This window comes from Idiotropiscis lumnitzeri, chromosome 2, assembly GCF_059441095.1.
Source record: "Idiotropiscis lumnitzeri isolate Australia: NSW breed Sydney's pygmy pipehorse chromosome 2, RoL_Ilum_1.0, whole genome shotgun sequence".
NCBI classification, from domain to species: domain Eukaryota; kingdom Metazoa; phylum Chordata; class Actinopteri; order Syngnathiformes; family Syngnathidae; genus Idiotropiscis; species Idiotropiscis lumnitzeri.
In genome coordinates, this window is record NC_142392.1 from 29,254,533 (window position 1) to 29,267,943 (window position 13,411).

A 13,411-nucleotide genomic window follows, 5' to 3' on the forward strand; every position below is an offset into this window, starting at 1 on the left:
GTGCGAGAAGTTCGACAGATACCTTAACGGACTGGAACAGTTCAAGTTGGTAACTGATCACAAGCCGCTTGTACCTCTCATCAACAATCGAAGCTTGGATAATGTACTCTTGCGTTGCCAGCGTCTTCTCATGAGACTAATGAGATTTAACCCTATCGCAGAATATGCTCCTGGGAAAACCCTGATTGTTGCGGACGCGACGTCACGCAGTCCGCTACCTAATGTAAACACTGTAAATGAAACGCATAGCGACGTGGCCTGTTATGTGGCTAGTGTGGTGGAAGGGGTTGGAATTTAGTTTTAAATCAATATTAGAATTGAATTTTAAACCAGTATAAACTCAAATTAGCAATCTGACTCCAATTTGTGACCTTACCCAACTCTCACTCATCCAACAATATGCGCGCTCGTTCTGCAATAGAAAGGTATCAGGAAGCCGGCATTTTCACGCACGAGTGGATTTATTCCCAATACACAAAACTACTACATGCACCTGGGTCTCGGGTCCCTCTCAATACAACTCTGTACGCCACCAGCAGACGTACTCCTCATCCGAGTTGCCCAGTAATGATTCATACTATACAATATGCAAATGTCACAGAGACAAAGGCATCCTGGCATGATTCTATTGGCTATGTGTATCCTGCAGTTAACTTTAGCTTGCTCTCATTGGTCTTTCTCCCCTGAAGAATCACGTGGTGGCTCCTCCTAGTTGTGCTTGTTTCATCTCGTCTTCGCCCCCTCCTTGCGGCTATCACCATCTGTCCTGAAACATTCCATTCTTGCACCTTCTCGCACCCCCTACTCTGTTCCGCTCCACCAGTCACACGCCCAGCATTCCACAGTCTCACACCCCCCACACAAAGGATGCAGCAACATACCATGAACTATGCCAGGCTCCAACTCTTACATTCCTTTAAAGGGATCCCGGCATCTACAGGCAAGTTGGATGAAATTAGGGTAGCGACAGCCGCTGACCCCGAACTTCAATGTGTTGCAGGGCTAATAGAAAGAGGATGGCCTGAGCACATCAGTAAAGGGCCAGTAGTTGCTAGAGCATATGTTCAAGTTAAATCAGAGCTGTCAGTGCATGATTGCCTAATTCTGAGAGGGTGTAGGATTGTTGTGCCACGATCAATGAGAGGGGAAGTACTTAGAAAGTTCATGAGGGACATCAAGGCCTCATCAAATGTAGACAGAGAGCGGGTTCATCCGTGTGGTGACTTTCATCAGAAATATGCAAGCTCGTGGCATCATGTCAAGTATGCTACGAAATGAGAAGAACTCAACAAAAGGAGCCACTCCTATCCACACCGCTTCCGGAGCGACCTTGGAAGAGAGTAGCCATGGGCATCCGTGAATTTAAACAACATAACTACCTTGTAATCTCGGATTACTACTCAAGGTTTATTGAAATATTACACCTGCCATCTACAACGAGTGCACAAATAATAAAAGTTTGAAAACCGTTTTCGCTAGATTCGGCATTCCAAGTGAGATAGTGAGTGACAATGGTCCCCAGTTTACAAGTGCTGAATTCCAGCAGTTCGCTAAACAGCTCGGCTTCCAACACTACACGTCCAGCCCTCATCATCCAAAAGGAAATGGACATGCAGAAAGAGCAGTGCAGACAGCTAAGAGGATCCTGAAGCAGGAGGACCCTGTCATGGCTCTCATGTGTCATCGAGCTACTCCCTGTTCCACGACAGGCTACAGCCCAGCTGAGCTGTGGATGGGGAGAAAAAATAGAACGACACTTCCAACGCTGGAGGAGAACCTCAAACCTAAGTGGCCCAGCAGGACAGTTGTGGAGGAGTCAGATAAGAAGGAAAAGGCGAAACAGGCTCACTACTTCAACCGTCGCCATGGAGCCAGAACTTTGCCTTCTTTACGTCCAGGTGACCAAGTGCTTTCCAAATTGGATCACGAGAAGTCATGGTGTTTGCCAGCTGTGGTTTCATGCGAGAGTACAACACCTAGGTCTTTCATCATACGGACACCACAAGGAGCAGAACTGAGGCGGAACCGCCGTCACCTCAAACCTGGGCCAGTTCCCCAGTCAGTCCCAGCAGCGTCCGAAGACTACAAGCTGACGGACATCCACCCTGTCAACACCGGCATAGACGACAACGTTTCTGTATGCCGGAGCGAGTCGACATCCTCGACTTCCCCACCTACTCGGGTGTTGACCCGTTCTGGACGAGTGTGAAAAACAGTCGACAGGCTTGACCTGTGAGACTGAGACTCATGGTCTTTGGGGGGGGGGGGGAATAAAAATGGAAAAAATGAAAATGAAAAATTGCTCATGCTGTTGGGATTTGTTTGATTGTTGCATATTTCTGGTTAACTTGATTTCTGAGAGGCATCTTTATTTTTTTTTTTGCATGTTGCAGCCCAGTTGGAGAAATTAATGCTTGCTTGATGTTATTGAAAATAACACAAAAGAGGGGAGATGTCATGTAATAGTACTAAATTTGTATTTGCGACGGTGTTGCACCTTTACGGTAACTGAGTGTCACAATTGTCTCGCAGGGGGTCTCGCGAGATTGTTCATGCAAGTGGGGAGTTGTGGTGAGTGGTAACGCCATTAAAACGCGTTATAAGACAAGAGCCTCGTTGCCATAATTTACAGTGCGAGCATCTCTTCTGTCAAAGTCAATGAGCTTTCATATTTGTTAGACAGTTGCGAAAACCAATTAGATCACGAGTTGGTTACAGTGAGCCTTCTTGCTGACCTTATGCTGAGGGTGATGAACGCGTTTTGTGATTGGATACTCACTCGTGAGGGGGCGGCGCTATGCCGAATGAACACACCCAAAAGTCGTAATTGGCGACCGTTCGAAAATCTAAAATATATTCTTGCTTTTTTTAAAACACAATGGCCGAAGGAGGGAAAAGTGTGGATTTAATTGCAGATCCACTTGCAAGGACATTTTCAAGTCGGACCTTTCAAGATAAGCTATATCGTCCAACACTCACTCAGTGGTGCGTAAGTGTGTTTCTGGATATTATTTGTCCAGCCGATGTGTCATTGTCACGATCCATGTGTATTTGTTGCAGCTGAGTGGGCGTTCCCGACGGCGCGCTTCTTTGGGACTCGGCCGCGAGCGAGAAGCGTTCACGAGCCACACAGCTGCGACCAATGAAGTTAATGAGTCACGGACTATTTAAGCCATCGACGCGGACACACTCGCGTCGGATTATTGACCAAATTTGCTCGTGCCCATGTGCCTTCGCTACAGTCTTCGCCCAAGTTTCCCCGTGTATGGTCTTTGTAAGTTTTTGATGTGTTCTATGTTTCAGCTACGTTTCGGCTCGCTTTCTGTTCTCGCTTCGTGCATTGGATCTAACCTTACCCTTTTGTGGAAGGACTCCGTCGTTTTCGGTTTTCTTGGGTTGCAAGCTTTTTCTGTTCCTCGTTTTGATTTTCCTGGTGTGAGTTCTCTCCACCAGCGCTTTTCGTTCTCGTCTTCTGGCGACGATAATTATAGATACCAAAGTATTATTCATAGCAAGTTACCTTGCCTATCGTGTATTGATTGTCATTTGCCGGTCAAAATAAATCCTTGTTACCCAACCTTTTCCCTTGTCAGCGTTTTAAGAATCCACCTTCACCGCTTTCCAGCCCTATATAAATGATGGTATTTTGATGGGGATTTATTCAAGTAGAACAAAGTAGGAATTCCCCGAAGGCACAGGTGTGAAATGCACTGAAGTAACTTAAAAAGTAAAAGTAAAAAAAATTACGATTGTTGAAGAATGTGCAAGAAAGAACTCAATCTGATCGAAATGTTGTGCTTTGAGAAATGTTGATAATAAGGATATTTTCCAGGAGGTATTTATTTCTTTGTGGTTTATTCATTCAATTCTATACTTATTTCAATATTTGAGTATTGTTTTTCTTTCAATATGTCGTATATTTTGGCTTTGAAGTGTGGGTCCTTGCTGCCTTCCGGAGAGGCAGCCGAGCAAGGCTGGATTGGTGATGGAAAAGAACAAAAGAAAGAAGAAAGATTTTATTCTCGTTACATGCTGATGTCAAAAGAAGTCTCCCCAAAAACGTGCGAGCCCCCTCTCAGACATTCCCTTCTTATAGGGAATGCCCAAATAGGACATGAATATCTAATTTTCCCTTGTTGCATATGCATTCCCATCCCGCTAGTCTTCGGGATTTCCCTCCAAAAGTCCCCCAGAGGGAGAGCAGATGCGTCTCCCCGTTGATACGACCAGTCTACTCGTGACCACCTTAAATTACTCTCATACCCTGGAAGGTCACTGACCTGGCGAGAGAATTGCCCCCACCATAAACAATGCTCAGGCCTATTTTCTCTCAGGGCAGTATCTGGTTACATCGGAACTTCAGAACCAAGACTGGTCACTTCTGTGAGCTCCAGTCCCTTCATAGTTTCATAAAGAGAATACTTCCCATATCTAGATTAGGCCATTTAAAAATACACAACTTTTTTTTTATTTATTTCAATGTATATTTAAGCTTGCTTATGTAATACTACAATATTTATTCAATTATTTTAATATGTAAAATTATCAATATTAATTTAAACCTTTTTATTTCACACTTGAATATTTCTGAACATATTTGTTCATTTGAATATGTGTGCAATTTAAATTATTCCATCCATCAAGCCGTTTTCTGCCACTCATTCCGGGGTCGGGTTATTGAATTAATTTAATACCTAAGTATTTTTTATATTTCAATATTTATTTCAAGATTAACTCTTCTCAATGTGTTCAATATTTATAAAATGTTTCTATATTTCTTATTAATTGCATTAAGTCTGTATGTGGTTTCCAATTTTAAATTTTAATATTTCCCGATTTCATTATATAAGCGATCCAAAGTATAAAAAATATAATATAGCATGAAAAGAGTATTTTGTATATTTGACAAAATTATAGTTTTTCCGAAGTGAGATTCTGCTTAGCAACAAACCCCAAATGCTTGATAGAGCTCAACCTAGAAAGAGAAACCGAGACTATTTGCGTTTCTCTTTCTGGTTCTTTTTATAGTTCAACTACGAGTTTAGTTTTTCACCTTTTCACACAGCGCAAGTGGAACAAGTGATTTTATTGATGATTGTCGAAGGCACCAATTTCATAAGCACCGTTTCTTCTCACACCTTTTCCATTAAGTACGATTAAAAAGACAACTGAAAAGCATAATGTTAAAAAATGTTATTCCAGGTAAAGGCAATAAATTTTATTTACATGTTTGATGTAAACACCAAAACAAATCATCATCACTCAGACACATTGCTTCTTCTGGCACTGATCACATTGGCTTTGTGTCAATAAAAGATCTTTGCAAAATTCAATTTCATCATATTTTATTGAAAATCACATTTACATCTTACCACAAAGAGTCGGTTCTTTCATTTTTTTTCTTTTTTTAATCTTCAAGGATCGCTGCAATTCTCGCCAGCACAATCGTGTCTCTCAGCACTCTGTTTAGTGAAGAATTTTTTAGAACAAACGCTGCAACTGAATGGCTTGTCTCCATTGTGTGTTCTTGTGTGGTTTCGTAAACGCGACTTTTGAGAGAAACTCTTGGCACAAACTGAGCAGGAAAACGGTTTTTCTCCACTGTGCGTTCTTGTGTGAATTATTAAATGAGACCTTCGAGAGAAACTCTTGCCACAAACTGAGCAGGAAAAAGGTTTTTCCTCCACTGTGCGTTCTTTTGTGAATTATTAAATGAGACCGAGAGAAACTCTTGCCACAAACTGAGCAGGAAAAAGGTTTTTCTCCAGTGTGTGTTCTTGTGTGATCTGTTAAAATTGACTTTACATAAAAGCTTTTGCCACAAACTGAACAGGAAAAAGGTTTTTCTCCAGTGTGTGTTCTTGTGTGTTCTGTTAAATATGTCTTTTTCGAGAAGCATTTTCCACAAACTGAGCAGGAAAATGATTTTTCACCACTGTGTGTTGTTGTGTGGCTTGTTAAATTAGACTTGTCAGAGAAACTCTTGCCACAAACTGAGCATGAAAAAGGTTTTTCTCCACTGTGCATTCTTGTGTGCCTTACTAAATGAGACTTTCGAGAGAAGCTTTTGCCGCAAACCGAGCAAGAAAAAGGTTTTTCACCACTGTGTGTTCTTGTGTGGCTTGTTAAATTAGACTTGTCAGAGTAACTCTTGCCACAAACTGAGCATGAAATAGGTTTTTCTCCACTGTGTGTTCTTGTGTGGATTGTTAAATGAAACTTTCGAGAGAAGCTTTTGCCACAAACCGTGCAAGAAAATGGTTTTTCTCCACTGTGTGTTCTTGTGTGCGGTTTTAAAGACAGCTTTGAAGTTAATGAGTCAGTGTGATGTGCCCTTTCACCTTTGGCTTGCCCATCATCATCATCATCATCATCATCATCGTCATGAGCGTCTGATAATGTGTCCTCATTATGTGCTTGTGATGGCCCCCAGTGGTCTTCATCACCTTCTGTTGTTGTTGTTGGGCTGGCGCCTGGGCGGAACCTCCCAAGGTTCGCCCAGCTAGCGCAATCACCTTGTGCGGCTCGGTGGAGAGGCCGTTGTGAGGGGTAGGTGCGTCGCCGAAAATCCTCTGCCGGAGAGGAATGAGTCGGGGGCACCGCAGGAGCCATAGCCAAAAGGTGGCAGGAGATAGTGGCGGCGCCCTCTCCCTGACCGGTCCTCCGGACCGAGTCGTGGGGTAATATGGGTGCCGGCAGGATACATTCGTCGTCGACGGGGGACCGCCGACTCGTCCGGGAGACCACGTAGAGGTTGTATCCTTCCTCCCGGCCTTCTGTTGTCACGTGATGACTTGAGCTGCTGCTTGGAGGCTCCGCCCCTCTCTTGTCCTCACTCTCATCCTTGTTTTCATCGTCAGTCTTTATATGGACAACGATCACTGGTGACTTGTTGATCTCCTCCTCCTCCTCCTCCTTTTTGATGTGAGTCCAGTCTGGCTCCTCTTTCACAGAAAGGAGATCGTTTTCACTGACGTCTGCAGGACACAAAAAGACAAATTTGGTTTGGCCAAGTCAAACCTCAGGCGGCGACTTTGTCTTATATTGTTTCTACCCTGCTACCTTGACTTGTGCCTGCCGAACACGAATCAATGCGTGCGACCCCGATTTGGACCGGACCATGGGGGCATTTCACAAAATTACATCCTACGATGTAAACCTCCCTTTAGCTGCTATCACAGTTGTGCTGCTAAAGTTTAGCAGCACAACTGTGATAAAAGAGCATTTAAATAGGAAGCACGTTGCGGCTGATGCCCGATTTCATTCCTGACATAGTCACAGACGTTTCTGGAAGCGAGCTGAAGTTAGCACACACAGGCTATCGTGTGCGTCTGATGGAACACCTGTTGTGGGACCCTAACATATTGATGGGGGCCATCGCAACATAATGTCATTGATAAAATAGGAATCCTTCAAGTGAAATATGTTTACAAGTATTTCATTTTGCATTTAGAGATAGTTTCATCGTGGGTACTTTTTGCTTTCATGATAATCTGTATGCCTAAAAGAATTAAAGGGGCTCTGGAATCATAGTCGCTATTTATTGCATGATTTAAGTTTTTTTTTTTTTTTTGCCCAAAATGACATTTAGCCCGCTAGTACGTTCCAACATTCCCCTTTTTACGTTTTTAGAAAATTTCTGTTTCTAAATAAACTTTAAAACAAAATTAACGTTCGAAGAGTCAAAACCCCTACACATAAATTAAGCAACAACACTTTCACTCTGACTTTTATGTTGACATATTTGAATAATGACTGTATATTTTAAAGTCATCCAATATGTATTAAAATTCGACTAAGATACACCAAAATATTATGAGTTCACTGAATTATTTTGTACCTGCAATGATGTATAACAGCCATAGGGTGTCAGTAATGAGTAACAAAGTAACACAACACCTCCTACCGTTACGCCATCATTGTCTTTTGCATACATTATCAGGAACTATGAGTTGCAGTCGAGATGCAAACCACCTGGGCCACAGGAACTTTATTACCAGGAACTAAATGTTCCTGGACTTGTTGGTGGAAAAGGGGGTTGTGACGCTCTCCCTTTTTAAGCGCATAGTAAGCCAAAGATGCAGATGCATTCCTTGCAGCATGCGTTTGTTCACTGATGAGATCCGTGCAACCCTGGATGGATGCATTAAATGAATTTTAAATGTTTGGATGAGGTGAAACTATGCGCACATGCACAAAACTTGACTTACACCCGACGAAGCCAGCACAAAGTTAATAAATAAATAAATAAATAAGACCAATACGTACTTGATTTTTAAAAAAAGATACATAATATTTTGTGTTTTATCCACTAAAATTGATCAACCGCCATTAATGTTTTCGCCGCAGTGTGCATATATTTTAGATTCAAGCAGAATTCTTTCCGTAAGGAATCGCTTGAACAAGATATAAAAACCAGAAAATGTAAAATGTTAAATAATCAGTTCAAATTTTATACTGGGAAAAACATGGAGTTCACCCCCCACTATTGGTTATTCTTTGGCATTTATTTTCTGCACTGATTTAATTTGGCATCAACAAATGTTCAGCAAACCGACAAGTAAAAGGCAATATTTAAAAATAAAACGACAATATCCTTGAACGTGTGATGCATATTTCTAACGATCGAAAGTCGTTCTATACAAAGCAAATGAGAGTTAGACGTGTACAAACCTGCCTTGTGTAGCACAACACGAGGCTGGTTGCAAACTTCGCCCAGCGATTGAAGATGTTGCTCGTTCTCTTCTTTTATTCCACAAAGTTCCTCTTTGTACTTGGGTGTCGTTCTTTCACACATTTTCAAATGATAATTCCAAAAAATCCGCACTTGATCTCTGCTTGGCGATGAGTCATGTGCCTCTTTTCGTTAGCGGCTAGCTAGCTAACAAGCTAAGCTAACTACGCCGAAAAGCATCAACGCGCGAAGATGAGGTTATCGGGACACAAATACTTAATGAATTATGTCGTAGTCCTTTAGAGTAGCACTGGACATCCTATGAGAAAATTACAGTCAGTTCCACACGAAATCAGAAGAATTTAGCGGTGGGTGTTTTTGTTCCGGTGTGGACGGCTCGGTGGATGTGGTCGAGGTCCTTCGGAAGCTGCGCGCTTGCTAATGACGTCATGCTTTAAGCACGTATTTTTCAAATATATTTCTTTGCCTCTGTGTTTGTTTTTACACCTGGCTGTTCTCTTTTAATATATATTCTATGTAATATTTTAATTCGGTTGATAAAAAAAATGTAACAAAATAATTAAAATAACGCCACAAAAGCGAGTCAGCTCCGACGTCACTTCCCCCCTATGCCCGGAGAAGCCGCTGCTGGAACAGCAATGGGAAGGTTACGTTTCTCCTACCGAATTTACAACAATGCTGTGGTTCACTCGGGCTGCAAGATTGTATGAATATAATGTCGGCATATTCTAGCAGTGCTTCTCAATTATTTCACGCCCGCCCCTACCAAGAAGAAAAAGATTCGCGCCCCCCCCACCACCAATTTTTTTTCTGTCTTTGTATATTGAGATTAGATTGTCAATAAAATATCCCTTCACTAACCTACATTGATAAGAAATATAGTTTCGAGAACTATTATCGTGAGGATCTTAGCGACAGGACGTCACTTTCGGCGCGACATCTTTTCCTCCGCTTTTATCCACCGGGCGAGTAAACGCAACTATGGTTTCGTGCACCACCACATGCAACACTTGCACCTTTCTCATGGAAAGACTCTCCCTGCTAGAGGGACGTGTCCGCCAGCTAGAGCAGAGTAATGTGGTAAGCGTAAACGTGGCGGACACGACTGTTAGCACGGGTTGTAGCCAACCTGCTAGTCTGGTTAGCATTGGCCGTAAACGGCTTGCTAATCGCGGTGAGCCTGTTAAGACACATAGCAGTTCCATTCCACCTCGGTCTCATGGCTCCCGCACCTTAGTGATAGGTGACTCCATTACCCGCAACATTAAGCTTGAAAATCCAGCCACAGTAATGTGTATTCCTGGGGCCAGAGCACCCGACATAGAAGCTAATCTTATGGAGCTAGCGCGCAAGACACCTATACACCAGCGCTGTGCAAACAACGCTAGCTATTCAGATATAGTGATACACGTTGGCTCCAATGACACTGGGATGAAGCAATCAGAGATCACAAAGAAAAACATAGCAAGGACTTGTGATCTCGCCAGAAAGATGAGTCGGCATCGAGTAATTGTCTCTGGCCCCCTTGCCTGCGAGAGGCAATGATGAGAGGTTTAGTAGATTATTCTCGCTAAATAAGTGGCTGGCTAGTTTTTGTAGTGAGCAGGGACTGCAGTTTATAGATAACTGGCCTTCTTTCTGGGGCCGACCCGACCTGCTGAGGATGGACGGCCTTCACCCTAACTGGGAAGGCGCCATCACTCTTTCTAGAAACATAGATTATTGTTTGAGCCTTCCATGACTATTCATATTAGAGCAGGTCGGGCTGCAGGCGAATAGTGAGCCTGTAAGGAAGGGTATGGAGTCTGTAAGGCTAGAGCTAACTAGCGCTATGCTAGACTTAGACAACACACATAGCTTTTCTTCTAGATCTGAGCGCTACACACCATACGCTGTTACATCTCATACTGATATAATTTCTACTGAGGTGGCAATACATGATGGGTTTAAGCATTCCTCCTCGGTCGGTTTTATTGACGACGAGCCGTTCTCTCAAAATAATAGCACTCGAAAGCTGGTAAATAACTATCGGATTCCGACCGTCAGAATTTCTCGCCGCGTTTATAGTCGCTCGAGGTACAATCCGGGACCTAGGCAAGGCAATCTCCTTAATATTATGACCAGGAGTCCTGTTGCGTGGAATAACTTAGATAGACCTATTTTACTGAAACTCGGTTTTTTAAATATTAGAACGCTTTCATCGAAAGCCTTGTTAGTTAATGACCTTATTAGAGACCATAATCTTAACATGATTGGTCTTTGCGAGACCTGGTTAAAACCGAATCAGTTTTTACCGCTAAATGAGGCTTCGCCTCCAAACTTCGTGAGCTCGCATGTTGTGCGCCCTCAAAAGAAAGGCGGGGGTGTAGCCCTCATTTCCGAATCTAACCTAAAACTTAGTCCTCGTTTTAGCAATTCCTTTAAAACATTTGAAGTTCTCATTATGCGATCCTCAGCCGAGCTGCCATTTTATCTTGCCGTTCTTTATCGTCCACCTGGCTCGTACTCCGGCTTTTTAGATGAATTTTCTGAATTCGTAGCTGATTTAGTAACTCATGCGGATAATATACTTATCATGGGCGTCTTCAACATTCATATGAATCTCCCGTCGGAACCACTTACCGTGGCGTTTCGGACAATAATTGATATGTTTGGTTTCACACAAATAATAAATGAAGCAACGCATATAAATGGCAATACGCTAGATTTGGTATTAACCCGAGGCTTAGCATCTTCAAAAATAATTGTATTACCATATACCCGTGCTATATCTGACCATTACTTTATCAAATTTGAAGTCTTGAGTCATTGTCATCGTTCTGACCATAATCAAAATTATAGCAGCCGCAACATTAGCTCCTCAACCATTGTTGCGTTCTCTGAGCTACTCCCTTTAGCAACTGCTTCGTTTCCTAATTATATTGGTACGATTGATGATCTCACAAACAACTTTAATGTCGCTCTGTTAAATGCGCTTGACTCCGTCGCACCTTTAGAAACTAAAACTCGCCCAAAGAGGCTGACTCAGTGGTTTACAGAGGAAACGCGCATACTGAAACGATCTTGTAGGAAGCTTGAGCGCAAATGGCGTGCGACCAAACTTGAGGTCTTCCGTCAGGCATGGTGCGATAGTTTACTAATATACAAAGAAGCGCTTAATTTAGCCAAAACTAATTATTATTCTAGATTAATTGTCTTACATAAAAACAATCCTAAATATTTATTTGATACCGTAGCAATGCTAACGCAACAGCGACCAACCTCGGATAGCTCTTCCTATTCAGCTCACGATTTTATGCAATTTTTTACTCAGAAGATAGAATGTATTCGTGATGAGATTAAAGACACTGTTCTTAAAATTCCGTCGAATTCCGCGATAAATGGTGTTAATAGGGACATTAGGGCTGATAACTGTCCGATAACCTTATGTCAATTTAAAAAAATATCTCTTGAGAGCCTAACAAAATTGGTTAGTGCGGCAAAACCGACAACTTGTGTGCTCGATCCGCTTCCTGGCAAACTAATTAAAGAACTGTTTACGACCCTAGGACCGTCTGTTTTAAATATAATTAATTTATCACTTACCACGGGTGTAGTACCAGCAGCTTTTAGGACCGCCGTTATCCGACCGTTACTTAAGCAACCAAACCTTGACCCAGAGAGTCTCATCAACTATAGGCCGGTTTCAAATCTTCCGTTTATTGCAAAAATTCTTGAAAAAGTCGTAGCGCAACAACTTAATGAATATATGACTGCTAATAATCAATTTGAACCTTTCCAATCGGGTTTTAGAGCCGACCACTCTACTGAGACGGCCCTTGCTAAAGTTACTAATGATTTTCTCATAGCTATGGACGCCGACACCTCATCAATATTACTCTTACTCGATCTTAGTGCCGCTTTTGATACCGTTGATCATAACATATTATTAAAACGCCTTGAAACGTGTGTTGGCATTTCAGGTTCAGCGCTTTCTTGGTTTAATTCGTATCTGTCGGAGAGGACGCACCGTGTAATTCATGGCAATGCGACTTCGGATCTTTGTAAGATCACATGTGGAGTTCCGCAGGGATCGGTACTTGGACCTCTATTGTTTAGCATCTACATGCTATCGCTTGGTGATATTATACGGAAATATAACATTAGTTTTCACTGTTATGCTGATGATACGCAGTTATATATGCCGTTGGATATAACAAATCCGCGCGATTGCTATAAATTAGAGGCATGCCTTGCCGAAATTAAACAATGGATGTCTTTCAATTTTTTGCGTCTTAACTCAGATAAAACCGAGATGCTCATCATTGGACCAGCGCGTCATCTGTACCTTTTCAAAGACACCACTCTGAATATCGATAAATGTAATATTATCCAAAAGGATTCAACAAAAAATCTCGGCGTTATATTTGACGCAACTATGTCATTTCAAATCCACATTAAAAATATTACTCGGACTGCGATTTTTCATCTGCGTAACATTGCTAAAATTCTCCCAATTCTATTAACGTGTGACGCGGAAATCTTAATCCATGCGTTTGTTACGTCTCGCCTCGACTATTGTAACGCTTTGCTCTCGGGTCTCCCCATGTCGAGTATTAAAAGTCTGCAGTTAGTTCAAAATGCAGCAGCTAGACTCTTAACTAAGACGAGAAAGTTTGATCATATTACCCCGATATTAGCCAATTTGCATTGGCTTCCGGTCCACTTGAGATGTGA

General features: G+C 42.2%; 2 protein-coding genes across 2 annotated transcripts in view; both read right to left on the bottom strand.

Annotated features, from left to right (window-relative positions):
- The window catches only part of LOC148342241 (uncharacterized), a 230,223-nt gene that overhangs the window by 82,427 nt on the left and 134,385 nt on the right, over positions 1–13,411 (bottom strand). The window lies entirely within an intron of this gene.
- On the bottom strand, positions 5,461–8,797 carry LOC148342248 (uncharacterized). Its single transcript, XM_088285488.1, has 2 exons — positions 8,674–8,797; positions 5,461–6,977 (listed from the first exon to the last, which is right to left on the bottom strand). The coding sequence occupies exons 1-2, from the start codon at positions 8,795–8,797 to the stop codon at positions 5,482–5,484; spliced, it is 1,620 nt and encodes a 539-aa protein (XP_088141614.1). The 3' UTR covers positions 5,461–5,481.